This window comes from Entelurus aequoreus, linkage group LG17 (assembly GCF_033978785.1).
Source record: "Entelurus aequoreus isolate RoL-2023_Sb linkage group LG17, RoL_Eaeq_v1.1, whole genome shotgun sequence".
Classification (NCBI taxonomy): domain Eukaryota; kingdom Metazoa; phylum Chordata; class Actinopteri; order Syngnathiformes; family Syngnathidae; genus Entelurus; species Entelurus aequoreus.
Genome location: NC_084747.1, coordinates 23,892,963 through 23,911,294, shown reverse-complemented (window position 1 = coordinate 23,911,294; position 18,332 = coordinate 23,892,963). Strand labels below are relative to the sequence as shown.

Here is an 18,332-nt window from a genome sequence, read left to right as displayed (position 1 = left end):
ACACAAACCTGGTTTCACCTAAGGAAGGCACACGTGACATACACAAAGCTGGCTTCACCTAAGGAAGGCACACGTGACATACACAAACCTGGTTTCACCTAAGGAAGGCACACGTGACATACACAAACCTGGTTTCACCTAAGGAAGGCACACGTGACATACACAAAGCTGGCTTCACCTAAGGAAGGCACACGTGACATACACAAACCTGGTTTCACCTAAGGAAGGCACACGTGACATACCCAAACCTGGCTTCACCTAAGGAAGGCACACGTGACATACACAAACCTGGCTTCACCTAAGGAAGGCACACGTGACATACACAAAGCTGGTTTCACCTAAGGAAGGCACACGTGACATACACAAAGCTGGTTTCACCTAAGGAAGGCACACGTGACATACACAAAGCTGGCTTCACCTAAGGAAGGCACACGTGACATACACAAAGCTGGTTTCACCTAAGGAAGGCACACGTGACATACACAAACCTGGCTTCACCTAAGGAAGGCACACGTGACATACACAAACCTGGCTTCACCTAAGGAAGGCACACGTGACATACACAAAGCTGGTTTCACCTAAGGAAGGCACACGTGACATACACAAAGCTGGTTTCACCTAAGGAAGGCACACGTGACATACACAAAGCTGGCTTCACCTAAGGAAGGCACACGTGACATACACAAAGCTGGTTTCACCTAAGGAAGGCACACGTGACATACACAAACCTGGCTTCACCTAAGGAAGGCACACGTGACATACACAAAGCTGGTTTCACCTAAGGAAGGCACACGTGACATACACAAAGCTGGTTTCACCTAAGGAAGGCACACGTGACATACACAAAGCTGGCTTCACCTAAGGAAGGCACACGTGACATACACAAAGCTGGTTTCACCTAAGGAAGGCACACGTGACATACACAAAGCTGGCTTCACCTAAGGAAGGCACACGTGACATACACAAAGCTGGTTTCACCTAAGGAAGGCACACGTGACATACACAAAGCTGGTTTCACCTAAGGAAGGCACACGTGACATACACAAAGCTGGTTTCACCTAAGGAAGGCACACGTGACATACACAAAGCTGGTTTCACCTAAGGAAGGCACACGTGACACACACAAAGCCTAACCAGGCAGATTTGAATTGTTGTTTTGGGCAGTAGACGTGATCTTTGATCCAAGACACAACTTACATTTAACTAAAATGTTCTTTTCTTTGTGCTCGACAAAAGAAAAGAAGTGACAATATCTCATACTTGCCAACCCTCCCGAATTTCAGTGCCTCTCCCCGGGACAACCATTCTCCCAAATTACTCCCGATTTCCAGCCGGACTTAAGGCACGCCCCCTCCAGGTCCGTGCGGACCTGAGTGAGGACAGCCTGTCGTCACGTCCACTTGGCCAACCAAAAGGTAACCACAGAACACTATAGTGTTCTGTGGTTACTTTTTGCTTGGCCAACGGTTTACGTTGTATTGCGCACCCCCCTCCCCTCCCCTTCCCACACCCAGACACACCCAGACACACCCAGACACACCCAGACACACACAGACACACCCAGACACACACAGACACACCCAGACACACACAGACACACACAGACACACCCAGACACACCCAGACACACTCAGACACACACAGACACACACAGACACACCCAGACACACACAGACACACCCAGACACACACAGACACACACAGACACACCCAGACACACCCAGACACACACACCCAGACACACACAGACACACCCAGACACACACACCCAGACACACCCAGACACACACAGACACACCCAGACACACACAGACACACCCAGACACACACACCCAGACACACCCAGACACACCCAGACACACACAGAGCGCGCCATCTGGACTAACTGCAACCGGGAGAGAGCTTTTTGGCTAATGCCAGCATGAAGTGCATTGCAGTAGTCCAGGCCACTTGAAATAAAAGCATGCACCACTTGTTCAAAAAGGTTAAAGGATAAAAACGGTTTTACCTTTGCTAAAAGATGAAGATGATAAAAACAGGATTTTAAAACGCCCCTGACTTGTTTGTCAAGTTTAAAATGGCTGTCTATAGTGACGCCAAGGCTGGTGACTTTGGGACACACATCATTTTGCAATGGTCCCAAGTCAGTGAGGGCCGGACCAAAAACTTGATTGATTGATTGAGACTTTTATTAGTAGGTTGCACAGTGAAGTACATATTCCGTACAATTGACCACTAAATGGTAACACCACAATAAGTTTTTCAACTTGTTTAAGTCGGGGTCCACTTAAATTGATTCATGATACAGATATATACTATCATATATACTATCATCATAATACAGTCATCACACAAGATAATCACATTGAATTATTTACATTATTTACAATCAGGGGTGTGGAGGGGGGGGGGATTAGATTTGGTTGTTATCATCAGTCATCAACAATTGAGAACAGAAAAATGGACATTGGAACAGTGTAGGTCTGACTTGGTAGGATATGTACAGCAAGTAGTGGACATAGAGAGAGAGAGAGCGAGAGAGAGAGAGAGCGAGAGAGAGAGAGAGAGAGAGAGAGAGAGAGAGAGAGAGAGAGAGAGAGAGAGAGAGAGAGAGAGAGAGAGAGAGAGAGAGAGAGAGAGAGAGAGAGACTGAGATCAGAAGTCATAAGAAAAAGTATCTGCATTTGATTGTTTACATTTGATTATTAACAATCCGGGGAGGGTGTTAGTTTAGGGTAGAAGTTGCCTGGAGGTGAACTTTTATTGCGATTTTGAAGGAGGATAGAGATGCCCTTTCTTTTACACCTGTTGGGAGTTCATTCCACATTGATGTGGCATAGAAAGAGAATGAGTTAAGACCTTTGTTGGATCGGAATCTTGGTTTAACGTGGTTAGTGGAGCTCCCCCTGGTGTTGTGGTTATGGCGGTCATTTACGTTAAGGGAGTAGTTTGACATGTACTTCGGTATCAGGGAGGTGTAGCGGATTTTATAGACTAGGCTCAGTGCAAGTTGTTTAACTCTGTCCTCCACCCTGAGCCAGCCCACTTTGGAGAAGTGGGTAGGAGTGAGGTGGGACCTGGGGTGGAGGTCTACAAGTAATCTGACTAGCTTGTTCTGGGATGTTTGGAGTTTAGATTTGAGGGTTTTGGAGGTGCTAGGGTACCAGGAGGTGCATGCGTAATGGAAAAAGGGTTGAATGAGAGTTCCCGCCAGAATCTTCATGGTGCTTTTGTTGACCAGAGAGGAGATTCTATAGAGAAATCTCGTTCGTTGGTTGACGTTTTTGATGACCTTGGTTGCCATTTTATCACAGGAAAGATTAGCCTCTAGAATGGAACCTAGGTAGGTGACCTCATCTTTCCTGGTGATAACAATGTCACCCACTTTTATAGTGAAGTCATTGACTTTCTTAAGGTTGATGTGGGACCCAAACAGGATGGATTCAGTTTTACCCAAGTGGATGGATAGCTTGTTGTCAGCGAGCCAGGTGCAAGTTCTACAGAGCTCAGCACTGAGGATTTTCTCCACCTGTGACTTGTCCTTGTCTGATACCAGCAGGGCAGAGTCATCCGCAAACAAGAACAATTCACAGTCGCATGCCGATGACATGTGGTTTATGTATATTAGGAAAAGTAAAGGCCCTAATATACTGCCTTGGGGGACTCCACAGCTCACCGAGAGGGGGGGGGACACGGTGCCGTTCACCTCTACCACCTGTTCCCTCCCCTCCAAGTAAGATTGCATCCAGCTTGATGAGGTTTTGTTGAATCCGATTGCTCTGAGCTTATCCAACAGTATAGCGTGGTTAACGGTGTCAAAGGCCTTGTGAAGGTCCAGCATGACCATGCCGCAGTATTTGCCCGCGTCCACCTCATGTTTGATGTGGTCGCTCACATAGAGAAGGCGTGTGTCAGTGGAGTGGTTAGTTCTGAAGTCAGATAGAGAAGGCATGTGTCAGTGGAGTGGTTAGTTCTGAAGTCAGATAGAGAAGGCATGTGTCAGTGGAGTGGTTAGTTCTGAAGTCAGATAGAGAAGGCATGTGTCAGTGGAGTGGTTAGTTCTGAAGTCAGATAGAGAAGGCCTGTGTCAGTGGAGTGGTTAGTTCTGAAGCCGGATTGGAATTTGTACATGAGTTTATTAGTGGCAAGGTAACTATCGACCTGTTCATAAACTATTTTCTCCATTACTTTGGAAATGGAACTGAGAATAGAAACAGGTCGGTAGTTGCCAGGTTCCAATTTGCTTCCTTTTTTAAAGAGGGGAGTTACTCTTGCTATCTTAAAATCTTTTGGTACTTGGCCTTATGTAATTGATAGGTTTATTATGTGCGTGATGATCGGGGCAATGATGGAGGCAGAGTCCCTAGGAATCTGGAGGGAATATTATCAAGGCCGGTGGCCTTGTTTGGGTGGAGCGCGCTCAATTTTTTGAGCACCTCATCAGCTGTGACCATTTCTAATTTGAAATCATTATTTGATACTCCTAGCTTTCTGTAGAAGGCTTTAATGTGTTCTACACCAAAGCGACCAGAGTGGTGGGACAGCTTGTTGACAAGAGTTGTGGCTATGCTGGTGAAAAAGGCGTTAAGTCTGCTTGCTACCTCCATTTTGTCTGTAATGAGGGAGTCACCCTCCTTGATGCTGATGTTGGTGAGTCTGGTTTTAAGTTTTTGGCAGCAACCGGGAAGCTGGTTTTTCCAGAGCTCACGTGACTGACATTTCCGTTTTTCCCTCATTCAATATTAAAACATTCTGGGCTAACCAAGCCTTGACGTGGCATAGACAGTTGAGAAGGGGTGTCAGGGGGCCGTGGCCTTTTGAAATTGGCATATAAATTTGGCAGTCATCTGCATAAAAGTGTAATATATATAAATATAATGCCAAATGAAATTTAAAAAGAACATGAAAACCTCCCACATTTTAAAATACATTATAAAAACGATTAGCATCAAAGACAAAAATAATATCATGAGTGTAATATTTATTTATTTTTTATTTTTTATTTCCTTACGCTACTGTTGTTTCAATACATTGTTAAATATTTGAATATGTTTACGAAAATGAATTGTATGTCTTTGTTTTGAAAATTTGAAATGGACAAGTTGACTTTTATTTTCATAATAAGTAAATAGTATATAATAAAATAGTTTTACCGGGGGTGGAAAGCTGGTTGTACTTATTTCTCTCGCGAGATCTGGAAAAGAACTGGTTACTTGTTTCTCTCGCGAGATCTGACAAGACTGCGCGCGAACCAAACACGGCGAGGATAAAGCAAGATGGCGTCTGACCGTGAAGACGTTATTGCAGTCGTCACAGTTCAGTGTTCTTAATCTGTGCGTCCATATACACATATATGTCCTTTATTACACTCCATTAAATAGAGTAATAATGACTGTTTGTATATTAGTCTGAGTGCACTTTGATGCTTCTCCAGCTAGCTTAGCTCTCTAGTTAGCTTAGCTTGTTAGCTGCTAACAAAGAGAGGCGGAAGTGGTGAAAACACATCGCTAAGCAGAGATCAAGTGTGACTGTAAAGTGTTGTGATTGTGTGAAAATGTGCGAAAGAACCATAGCAGAGTACGAGGAGGAACTTTGTCCAACAAAAGAGGAGAAGGAGCGACAACATCAAGTTGTGTTACACACAACAGGTTTGTTTACTTCTTACTCTCACATCTTTACTAACTTTATATTTATTATTAACACTTCTTCAATAGATTGTCTATAGGAAGATGAATTGGATGATGCACTGATTGTTTTATGTTGTTCATGAAAACGAGACACTTTCAGACACACACTATTTATGAGAGGTTGATGTTCCTCTCAGTTTGTAACAATGTGTATCAACATGTTTACACAAAACTAAGACAAAGTCAGAGTCAGTTACCATGGTAACTGACGCTGTAAACCTAGCCTGCTAGCTGGCAGGTTTGACAAGTTATTTATGTGTGTAAAAGCTATAATGACCTGTTATTTCCTTCATATTGGTGCAGCCATTAACCTACTACAACACCTACTCAGTGGCCTAGTGGTTAGAGTGTCCGCCCTGAGATGGGTAGGTTGTGAGTTCAAACCCCGACCCAGTCATACCAAAGACTATAAAATGGGACCCATTACCTCACCTCTTGGTACTCAGCATTACGGGTTGGAATTGGGGGTTACATCACCATAAAAATTATTCCCAGGCGCGGCCACCGCTGCTGCTCACTGGTCCCCTCACCTCCCAGGGGGTGATCAAGGGTGATGGGTCAAATGCAGAGAATAATCTGGCCACACCTAGTGTGTGTGTGACGATCATTGGTACTTTAACTTTTTAATGTGGCAGTGATTGTGGAAAAAACAAAGCCTGATGTAAAGATGACATCTTGATCTCATACCATCTCAAACCAATTGGCCGTTCATTATGAAGTGAAATGTCTCAAAGTCGCTTAAATTCGTTTTTAACCAAGCAACACTATGTTTTATCCAGTTACTCGATTAATCAAAAACATTCCCAGTAGAACACTTGATTAATAAAATGTTCAATAGCCACAGCCCTATATTTCATGTACGATTTAATATTTAGCATGTAGGAGTTAAAATGTGTTTTGTTTGTGTCCTGTAGACATCCATCAGCTGATTGGACACCAAGAAGAATGTCTCCCTCATCTGCAGGGGGACAGTTTCACTTTAGAGGATCCACAGCCCTCACATTTTAAAGGGGACGAGGAGGATCCACAGCCCCATTTTTTTAAAGAGGAAGATGAGGGAGAGTGTCCTGTAGGGCAGGAGGAGGATGATGTCATGACTGTTGTCTCTGTGAGGATTGAAGAGCATGAAGACAAAGCACGTGAGTCCTCACAGCTTCATCACAGTCCAAGTAAGCACAACATCCACATATCATCTAATACAATGTTTGTGACACATGTTCATCCGGGGGCCACATTTATGACTAAAGATGGAGATATACTTGCTTTTTAACACCACCATTTAAAAATGAATGCTCATCAATCATCAACAATGTAATTGCTGGGGTGTAACCATGTGACCTAGAGGCCGTCCTCCTTACCTCACGTGGTCAAATGAAGGCAAACATTCAATATGGCTACTGTTTATTTACCTTTAGCAGCACATATGTCAGCATATTTCAAATGTTTAGTGGTGAAGATTAGGGATGTGTACCAAGTACCATTTTTTTTAGTACTGGTTAGTAATTATGTCGTCCATGAGGACCGTGAAGATTCTGGACTAATGACACAACTATTTGTATTTTTAATTCCAGCTGACTGACGTAACTATGACACGTTGTCACATTGAGTTCAGCTGCCGCTGCTACACATTAAAATAAGCTTTGAATAATGACAACACACACAAAAGTGTGATGTGTGTGTTATTGACAAGAAGATGACATAACTGCATTTCACCTTGCACTGCACAAATAGTTGACTTCTTTAAGACTTGAAATAAACAGCTGTTGATAAAAGACTTCCCTGCTCTGAGATGTTACAGAACATCATGTTCAACCTCTTGTGCTAATAGGAATGCTATTTAAAATGCCTTTTTTACACTTTTTTATTTCAACAAATGATATGTAGTACCGATAAGAGTACCGATGAATACTGGTATCGATAACGAGTATCGATTAGGGTATCATATCGATAAATTCTTAACGATTTATATCCCTAAAGAAGATACAAGCCAGATATCTTAAAAAAATATATTCAACGTTTATTTGGATTTAGTTACTTCTCTGCTGTCCAGCGATGTCTCAATCAATCTAGTTTATTAGTACTAATTAGCAAAGTTTTCTTGTCTTTCTAAAGTCTTTCTTTTGACAGCCCCCTCGTGGTAAAGTTGTCCGAGTGCAAAGTATTTGTGACTCATAACATTTTCGGTGAATCAATATTTAAGAAATTGTACCGGAAAGTTCATTACTTTGAAGACGGACAATAAAAACGCAATCAGAATCAGAATTACTTTAATAATCCCAGAGGGGAAATTAAGATTTTCAGCACAATCCCATTCAAGAGCAGACAAACATTACAGGGAGACAGAACAGGATCGCTGACGGGTCTGCCAACTTCCGGCACCCCTTACAAAAAAGGTGAGAAACAGGTACACGTAAATGCTGGGGAGAAGAAAAAAATCAGTCTAAGCCTGGGCCCCTGGAGAGGGGGTCCAGACTGAGGCCAAAGAGAAAAACAAACTCATAGCCATAGAACACAGAAACATGTGAGTAAGAGGGAAACATCAAAGAACACAAAGGACATTGAAAGAACAGTCACTTCTACACACAGCCACAAAAGTCAAACAACAACAAAAACATATACACTGTGGTGACCTCTGTGGTGTTCCACGCCATCGTCTGCTGGGGTGGGGGGAACATGGCCAGAGACAGGAGCAGACCCAACAAAGCAACCAAGAGAGCCGACTCCACCCTTGGCCGCCCACTAACTTTTGGCCAGTGTCCGGTCTGCACGGATGAGCGAGGATACGTCCAAGGAGACAGAGGTGTCCGATACCTGCTCATTCAGCCAAGACACTGTGAAGCTTGTCTGTCCCGGCTCTCAGCGCCAGCTCCGCAGTCCTGTCTCTTCATCCACATCTCCTCCAGTCTCTCCAAACTCTGCAGTCCTGTCCCTTCATCCACATCTCCTCCAGTCTCTCCAAACTCTGCAGTCCTGTCTCTTCATCCACATCTCCTCCAGTCTCTCCAAACTCCGCAGTCCTGTCTCTTCATCCACATCTCCTCCAGTCTCTCCAAACTCTGCAGTCATGTCTCTTCATCCACATCTCCTCCAGTCTCTCCAAACTCTGCAGTCATGTCTCTTCATCCACATCTCCTCCAATCTCTCCAAACTCTGCAGTCCAGTCTCTTCCTCCACATCTCCTCCAATCTCTCCAAACTCTGCAGTCCTGTCTCTTCATCCACATCTCCTCCAGTCTCTCCAAACTCTGCAGTCCTGTCTGTTCATCCACATCTCCTCCAGTCTCTCCAAACTCTGCAGTCCTGTCTGTTCATCCACATCTCCTCCAGTCTCTCCAAACTCTGCAGTCCTGTCTCTTCATCCACATCTCCTCCAGTCTCTCCAAACTCTGCAGTCCAGTCTCTTCCTCCACATCTCCTCCAATCTCTCCAAACTCTGCAGTCCTGTCTCTTCATCCACATCTCCTCCAGTCTCTCCAAACTCTGCAGTCCAGTCTCTTCCTCCACATCTCCTCCAATCTCTCCAAACTCTGCAGTCCTGTCTCTTCATCCACATCTCCTCCAGTCTCTCCAAACTCTGCAGTCCTGTCTGTTCATCCACATCTCCTCCAGTCTCTCCAAACTCTGCAGTCCTGTCTCTTCATCCACATCTCCTCCAGTCTCTCCAAACTCTGCAGTCCTGTCTGTTCATCCACATCTCCTCCAATCTCTCCAAACTCTGCAGTCCTGTCTCTTCATCCACATCTCCTCCAGTCTCTCCAAACTCTGCAGTCCTGTCTGTTCATCCACATCTCCTCCAGTCTCTCCAAACTCTGCAGTCCTGTCTGTTCATCCACATCTCCTCCAGTCTCTCCAAACTCTGCAGTCCTGTCTGTTCATCCACATCTCCTCCAGTCTCTCCAAACTCTGCAGTCCTGTCTCTTCATCCACATCTCCTCCAGTCTCTCCAAACTCTGCAGTCCTGTCTCTTCATCCACATCTCCTCCAGTCTCTCCAAACTCTGCAGTCCTGTCTGTTCATCCACATCTCCTCCAGTCTCTCCAAACTCTGCAGTCCTGTCTGTTCATCCACATCTCCTCCAGTCTCTCCAAACTCTGCAGTCCTGTCTCTTCATCTGCATCTCCTCCAGTCTCTCCAAACGGACTCTGGTGTGGCAGAGACCCAGCAGCTGGTCTCCATGGCCAAAAGGCTCCCGGGAGGCAGATCCAGAAGTTCACCAAAAAAGCACCGCAGAAGTCACCAAAGTGCCTCTCCTTGTCACACAGTCCCAAAGGGTCCCCAACCAAAAGGCAAAACAACCCTGCATGAAAAGAAGAAGGAAACATCCGGAACACAAAAGGATGACACAAGAGCACAGAGCTCCTGCCACCAGCAGCCACTACAGCGGCGCCATCTTGGGGACGGAAACTTGACCCGGTTATCTTCTCCAAGTCACGACACTGACATAAAAAGTGTTATACTGGTTATTAATGTGATTATCACACAGCAGTCATTTCCATTAGACAATATTCAAATATAGGTGGTAGTGTTGTAACCATACCAATATTTTGGTACCGCTACTAAAATTATTTTGGTACTTTTCTAAATAAAAGGGGTCCACAAAAAATTGCATTATTGGCTTTATTTTAACAAAAAAAGTTAGGGTACATGAAACATATGTTTATTATTGCAGTTAAGTCCTTAAATAAAATAGTGAACATACTAGACAACTTGTCTTTTAGTAGTAAGTAAACAAACAAAGTCTCCTAATTAGTCTGCTGACGTATGCAGTAACATATTGTGTCATTTATACACCTATTATTTTCTACACATTATGAGGGACAAGTGGTAGAAAATTAATTATTAATCTACTTGTTTATTTACTGTTAATATCTGCTTACTTTCTCTTTTAACATGTTCTATCTACACTTCTGTTCAAATGTAATAATCACTTATTCTTCTCTTCTTTGATACTTGACATTAGTTTTGGATGATACCACAAATTTGGGTATCAATCCGATACCAAGTAGTTACAGGATCATACATTGGTCATATTCAATGTCCTCATGTGTCCAGGGACATATTTCCTGACTTTATAAACATAATATACATTTTAAAAAAACAAAAGAAGATGTTGTGATGCCAAAAAATATCGACATAATCATAGTAGTATCGACTAGATATGTGGCGTTTGTTTACATTTTGATGCCGGTGAGCTACGGTGTGTAGTGAAGCATGTTCAGCTATTGTTCGTCCTGCAGTGATAATAATACTTGTAAGAAACGTACATTATTTGTCACCATGGAGGCGAGGATTAGTGATTTAGAAGTAGCTAAAACACTGTGGATGGACATTAGCCGCTAGCCATGTCCTAAAGCACCTCTTCCTCAGGGTGTTTCAGTGTTATAACTTCACCTTTATTGTTACTTTTTAAACCAAAATACGTCCGTTCTCCCTTTTCTGTCTACACACTGTGTCTGCTTGTAAGTACTCTGTGATTGTGTGCTGCCGAACATGCTTGTCTGCTCGTAAACCAGCAATGTCACCACGTGACTTCGACGTAGGAGAGAGTCACGTGTATAGTCAGAGACGGTATAGTACCGAACAGGATTCATTAGTAGCGTGGTACTTATAATTAAACTAAGAAAATAATGTTGTTTTTCATCAGATATGTTGTAGTATTGTATATGTGGATGGGGGCGCTGCTTTGGAAATAATGTGTACCCCTTTCAGAGATCACCTTTAGTTCCACTTCAAACATTCACATGTTGCACAACGAGATGAGTGCTGTAGCACAAGCGTGGGATAACGTGAACACTTGTGGAACTTTCTAACCAACACAGTGGAAAGTATTTTGAGAAAAATGAAATGACGCAGATATTGCTTTCTCCTTTTCCTGTTAACTCGAGAGAGAGAGAGAGAAAACGGGATCTCGTTGGAAGTGCCATGTATGTGCAGACGTCGTTTAGGTATAATAAAATGGTGGCTGCCAATGTAGTTTACAACGTCACTACGTCAGGAGTTGTCAAACTTTTTTCATCAAGTACCACCTCAGCAAATACTTGGATCTCCAAGTACCACCATCATGAACAGCATTAGGGACGGCGTGGCGAAGTTGGTAGAGTGGCTGTGCCAGCAATCGGAGGGTTGCTGGTTACTGGGGTTCAATTCCCACCTTCTACCTTTCTAGTCACGTCCGTTGTGTCCTTGGGCAAGACACTTCACCCTTGCTCCTGATGGCTGCTGGTGTGCGCCTTGCATGGCAGCTCCCGCCATCAGTGTGTGAATGTGTGTGTGAATGTGTGTGTGAATGTGTGTGTGAATGTGTGTGTGAATGTGTGTGTGAATGGGTGAATGTGGAAATAGTGTCAAAGCGCTTTGAGTACCTTGAAGGTAGAAAAGCGCTATACAAGTATAACCCATTTATCATTTATTTATCATTAAAATACAGTAGCATAGTAGGCCTTAATTATTCATTAAAAACAAGGGTCTCAAACTTAATTGACCTGGGGGCCACTGGATGCAGAAACTGGGTGAGGCTGGGCCGCAAGAAAAGATTTCTTAAAAAAATCTAACATGTACTTTTTAATGAATTCACCTTCTTTGAATGGCTATCTCGCCCTAGCAACATACTTGCCATCCCTCCCCATTTGTCCAGCAGACTCCTGAATTTCAGTGCCCCTCCCGACAACCTCCTGCATGGGGCAACCATTCTCCCGAATGTGTCCTGATTTTCACCCGGACAACAATATTAAGGGCGTGCCGTGATAGCACTGCCTTTAACGTCGCGCCCGCTTTTTCACCATACAAACAGCCAGTCACATGTTGTATGCGACTTCTGCAGACACACGTAAGTGACTGCAAGATATACTTGGTCAACAGCCATACAGGTCACACTGAGGGTGGCCGTATAAACAACTTTATCACTGTTACAAATATGCGCCAACCCACACCAAACAAGAATGACAAACACATTTCGGGAGAACATCCGCACCGTAAGACAACATAAACACAACAGAACAAATACCCAGAACACCTTGCAGCCCTAACTCTTCCGGGCTGCAATATACACCCCCTCTACCACCAAACCCTGCCCCCCCCCAACCCTGCCCACTTCAACCAACGCACGGAGGGGGGGAGGGGGTTGATGTGTGGGGGGGCGGGGTTTGGTGGTAGCGGGGGTGTATATTGCAGCCCGGAAGAGTTAGGGCTGCAGGGGCCGCTTGTTTGAGACCTCTGATTAAAAACAAGGAGGACACTTTATTTAACAAGTATATTTAATATTTTAGCCACTGTAGTATTACACACAGTTTGAACAGTAACATTGTGTTTGAAAATAGGAAAATAAAACACTGTACTTAAACAATAAAATAATATTTGGTGTACCACTAGTGGTACACTTACATCAGTTTTATGTGTATGTACATATATATGTGTGTTTATATGTGTGTGTATCAGGGATATAACGGTAAACAGTATAATGATAAACCACATTAAAATTCTGGACATTGGGTACTACCGTTTAATTTTTAATTATGGAAAACCCTCATTTAGTAATAATGCATTTTAGGCGACATTGCTCACTTCCTGGAAATGCAGGGGCGGCGCGCCTCTGAAGGTGGCGCATGTGCACTAGCGCTGTTTGTTAAAGTTAAAGTACCAGTGATTGTCACACAAACACACCAGGTGTGGCGAAATTATTCTCTGGTCAGAGCAGGGGTGGGCAATTAATTTTTACCGGGGGCCGCATGAGCAACCCGAGCACTGCTGGAGGGCCACATTGACAATATATCAATTACATTTTGCTCAATATTATTTTTGATAGACCGTAAGATAAAAAATAACAATAATAAAAATAATTTCATTTAACCTTCTTAACTTTAAACAAAAGCAGATTGCTTTTGATGGTTTTAAACTCTTAATCCTTAAATATTTATATTAGGCTATGTGAAATTGAATAAAAAAACAAAAACAATCATTGAATCACTGCAATTTATTTTTAACTTGTTCACACTTTAACACATTGTTGCCTTCCGTATAGGTAAGAACAGAACCGATCGAGAGGTACCCCTCTGACACCATAGTGGTATAGCTTATACAATAAGATCTCAAAGTCTATTGTGTTAAAGGCCTTGGACAGACGGATATCTTCCCGTTTAGATGAAGAATTAATCCTCACAAAGGGTTAAAAAAGGGTGGGTGCAAAAGAGCATATCTTTCTTGCCATCTCCAGGTCTAAGTTGGATGTCAAAGTTGACCCAGTTCTCCGGTTTATGTCCACAACCTTCACCATATAAGTGAGAGGCATGATTTATAATCTAGAATTAGCTTTCACCATCTTAGAGGCGAGGAAGCAGCTCAGTATGTCAATATAGCAACATAAGCTAGTTACTTCTGGATCAATGCGCCGCTAAAAGTAGGTTCTTAACGTTAGTGCTTATAATAACAATATCGCTAATACTTGGTTATTATTCAGGTCACAAAATGTAAATGGAGTATTGTTGGCAGTTTTCGGATGGTTATTTGGAGGACTTTGTGGGTCTAATAGAGGAGCTCCCATTGACTCCAATGTTTGCTGATTTTTGCTCACGTTTGTTTACTAAATGTAAAATGTAAAAAAGATGTGTCACATAAGGATTGTGAACGATAGGCGACATTTTAAAAAAGTGCAGTTTCCTTTGAATTTGTCAGCTAAGTAAACAGTCCTTCAAATTAAAGATGACAAACAATTGAGGTTGTTTATAGATATTATCCACAATGAAGTTACAGTAAAACTAAGCACACAAGGGAAAGTACATTCATATACACATGAAGTACACATATGTGTATGAATCATGTTAACCACCAAAATATCATCTCGTTCTACTAAAGCCAATATTGAGTATCCTTTGGTGAGCTGACCGTATCGTCACACCCTTAGTTAAAAGCACAGCATCCCCATGACATGACACTTCCACGTGATGTAGAACAGTAGTACTACATTTTAAACATACACACACATCTGTAGAATATAAAAAATAAATATATTTGGTGGGCCAAACAAAATGACTCAGCAAACCAATGTTTGACCTCAAATATATATCCTAATAACAATATATGTCACGATATATCATTTGGTATATGATTGATAATAGAAGAATTTCAAAACTGGTTACAAAAGCTCCTAATTTAGCAGCTGACATATGCAGTAACATATTGTGTCATTTCTAATTGTATTATTTTGTCGAAACAATTATTATTAATGTACTTGTTACTATCTGGTTACTTTCTTTGAGAAAATAATACTGGAAATGATGTAATATTTTACTGCATATTTCAACAACTAAATTAGGAGCCTGTGTAGCCTGTTTTAAAATGGTTCTATTAGTAATTCTATATGAAATAATATATCGCAAAATCAATTTTAAACCATATCGTCTATCCATAGTAAAAAGTCCTGTCGTCCTGGTTTGCTTTTCTTTTCCTGTGAATTCCTGAGATTTCAAGACAGTTCATACGATAACTTGTTGTTCCTAAGTGCATGTAAAAGTACTGAATGCATTGTGTGACTGAGCAGAGATGGTGTGTTTGTCTTGCAGACGTCTGGGAAGAACATCTTCACCCTGAGCAACAGCAGTGGAACTTCAGGATGCGGACGGAGGAGCCACAGCCCTCCCACATTAAGAAGGAAGAGGAATACCCACTGATCCCCCATTTTAAAAAGGAAGAGGAGGACCCACTGACACCCCATTTTAAAGAGGAAGAGGAGTACCCACTGAGCCCTCACATTAAAGAGGAAGAGGAGGAACACAGCATCAGTCAGCATGTTGAAGGAGTGGAGGAGGTTGATGTCACCAAGATGCCAGTGACTGGTGTCCCTGTGAAGAGTGATGTCACCAAGATGCCAGTGACTGGTGTCCCTGTGAAGAGTGATGTCACCAAGATGCCAGTGACTGGTGTCCCTGTGAAGAGTGATGTCACCAAGATGCCAGTGACTGGTGTCCCTGTGAAGAGTGATGTCACCAAGATGCCAGTGACTGGTGTCCCTGTGAAGAGTGATGTCACCAAGATGCCAGTGACTGGTGTCCCTGTGAAGAGTGATGTTACCAAGATGCCAGTGACTGGTGTCCCTGTGAAGAGTGATGTTACCAAGATGCCAGTGACTGGTGTCCCTGTGAAGAGTGAAGGTGATGAGGTCAAAGGTGAGAGTGAGGAGAAGAGAAGCAGCAGATCAACACACCACATGACAACAGAAGCTGATGGAGACCACTGTGGAGCAGACAAGATGTTAGCTCCACTATCAGATAGTGAGGACACAAGGTCACACTCTCCTGACACTGATGATGAACACTCTAAAGATGATGCAACATGTCACACTGACAACACACACTTCACATGTTCTCTCTGTCACACAACTTTTAAACACCATTGTCGTCTAAAAGTACACATGAGAAGACACACTGGAGAAAAACCTTTTTCCTGCTCAGAATGTGGTAAAAGTTTTGTAATGAATCAACATTTCAAAGCACACATGAGAACACACACTGGAGAAAAACCTTTTTCCTGTTCAATCTGCGGTAAAGATTTTACTCAAAGGCCCAATTTCAAAGCACACCTAAGAAGACACACTGGAGAAAAACCTTTTTCCTGCTCAGAATGTGGTAAAAGTTTTGTAATAAATGGAAATTTAAAAGTTCACATGAGAACACACACTGGTGAAAAACCTTTTTCCTGCTCAGAATGTGGTAAAAGTTTTGTAATAAATGAAAATTTAAAAGTTCACATGACAACACACACTGGTGAAAAACCTTTTTCCTGCTCAGAATGTGGTAAAAGTTTCGTACTAAATAAAATTTTAAAAGCACACATGAGAAGACACACTGGAGAAAAACCTTTTTCCTGCTCAGAATGTGGTAAAAGTTTTGTAACAAATGACAATTTAAAAGCACACATGAGAAGACACACTGGGGAAAAACCTTTTTCCTGCTCAGAATGTGGTAAAAGTTTTGTTACAAATGAAAATGTAAAAGCACACATGAGAACACACACTGGGGAAAAACCTTTTTCCTGTTCAACCTGTGGTAAAGGTTTTACACAAAGTCATTATGTAAAAGGACACATGAGAAGACACACTGGGCAAAAATCACATTTGTGTTCAATGTGCAACAGAAGCTTTTATGAACGATCAACACTTGTAAGACACATGAGAACACACACTGGTGAGAAAGTGTTGAGTTGCAGTGTGTGTGCTGAAAGATTCTCTTATAAGTACCAGAGTAAGAAACACAAGTGTGCTGGTGAGAGCAAATGAAGATGCAGGATTTGAAATCAACTTGAACTTTGACTTTCTAACAACATCAGCACATATAACATGTGTGACATCATTGTTGTGTGTGTAACACAATCTTGTTAATATGATTGTAACATTTATAGATGAGACACTTCAGATTAGTGCTTTTATTTCAGTCAAGTACATGAGTTAATATACACATTTGTGTACTTTAAAATGAACACAACAATTGGACTGAAAAGGTGACAATAAACACTACATCAAATATGTTACACACAATAAACATTTTATGTGTAGATATTCAATATTCACTTTTATACTTATTCATAATAGTGTTTTATATATGTTTTTTGAAATAATGAAGTGTTACATATTTTATTTTCTAATTGTAGATGATTCCATGGATGAACTCCTTTATATGATGTACATATTTGTTTTACATGTGTTCATACCTTTGCTTTTGAGTACTCATAAATCCCTCTTAGTTCATATTTACTGGTTCACATCTGAAACATCTTCTGGAAGCATATTATTATTTACTTTATATATCATTTGAGCAGTTGTCTTTTATACAATTTTAAAATGTGTGACTTTATGAATCATTAGTTGGGTCTCTATAATCCATTCTATTAATTGTCTTTATTACTCTCTTGTGTAATATGAATATTGTTGTGTGATTGTTTTATATGTATGTCCCCAGACCTTTATGCAATAAACTGAAGTTGGGTACAATAATTGTAGTTAATATTTGTAAGTATGTATTTTATTCTATTCTATTTTTTTGCACTCAAATAAAAAAAAATATGAAAGACTTTGACTTTAATTACTCAATTTATTATTACAACGCAGGAGAGCTATTTGCGGCAGCAGCCGTACACGACACAAAGTCCGCTGTCATCAATGTGCCGCAACCACCGTACCCTCAGCCTGTAGAAATGGGCGTACAGGAAGCAGGAAGTTGGCGTTAGCGCACATTTCCACATCCACGTCTCAACTTACTACACAGCCAGGTTTTTAAAAGCTGAGGCCCCTGGCTGATCCTTTTCAGGGAGTGATCCCCTGGCTGGAGCCAATAATCAATACTGTGAGACCTCCAGATCTGGGATCTCACACGCCACCAAGTCAGGACTGAACATGTTGGAAGGAACATGTGATGGTTTTATGAAAGGAGGCCATGTTTGCTGTGGTCTTCTTCTGATGGCTTCTTGACTTGGTGCATGTTCTCCACTTGGTGGGCCAACATGGTGCTCACCTTCCTCTGGTGGGCCAACATGGTGCTCACCTTCCTCTGGTGGGCCAACATGGTGCTCACCTTCCTCTGGTGGGCCAACATGGTGCTCACCTTCCTCTGGTGGGCCAACATGGTGCTCACCTTCCTCTGGTGGGCCAACATGGTGCTCA

The 18,332-nt window shown here is 42.2% G+C and overlaps 1 protein-coding gene across 3 annotated transcripts; it reads left to right on the top strand.

Moving 5' to 3' along the window:
• Positions 1-5,258: 5,258 nt before the first annotated feature.
• Positions 5,259-17,734, top strand: LOC133632727 (oocyte zinc finger protein XlCOF6-like). 3 transcript variants are annotated; one of them, XM_062025350.1, is made up of 4 exons: positions 5,259-5,648; positions 5,991-6,052; positions 6,602-6,856; positions 15,241-17,734. In XM_062025350.1, the coding sequence occupies exons 2-4, from the start codon at positions 6,049-6,051 to the stop codon at positions 16,950-16,952; spliced, it is 1,971 nt and encodes a 656-aa protein (XP_061881334.1). In that variant the 5' UTR covers positions 5,259-5,648; positions 5,991-6,048; the 3' UTR covers positions 16,953-17,734. The 3 variants fall into 3 exon arrangements, with proteins under 3 accessions (XP_061881334.1, XP_061881333.1, XP_061881332.1); XM_062025349.1 differs by lacking the exon at positions 5,991-6,052 and having other exon boundaries at positions 6,602-6,826; XM_062025348.1 differs by lacking the exon at positions 5,991-6,052.
• The last annotated feature ends 598 nt before the right edge of the window (positions 17,735-18,332 follow it).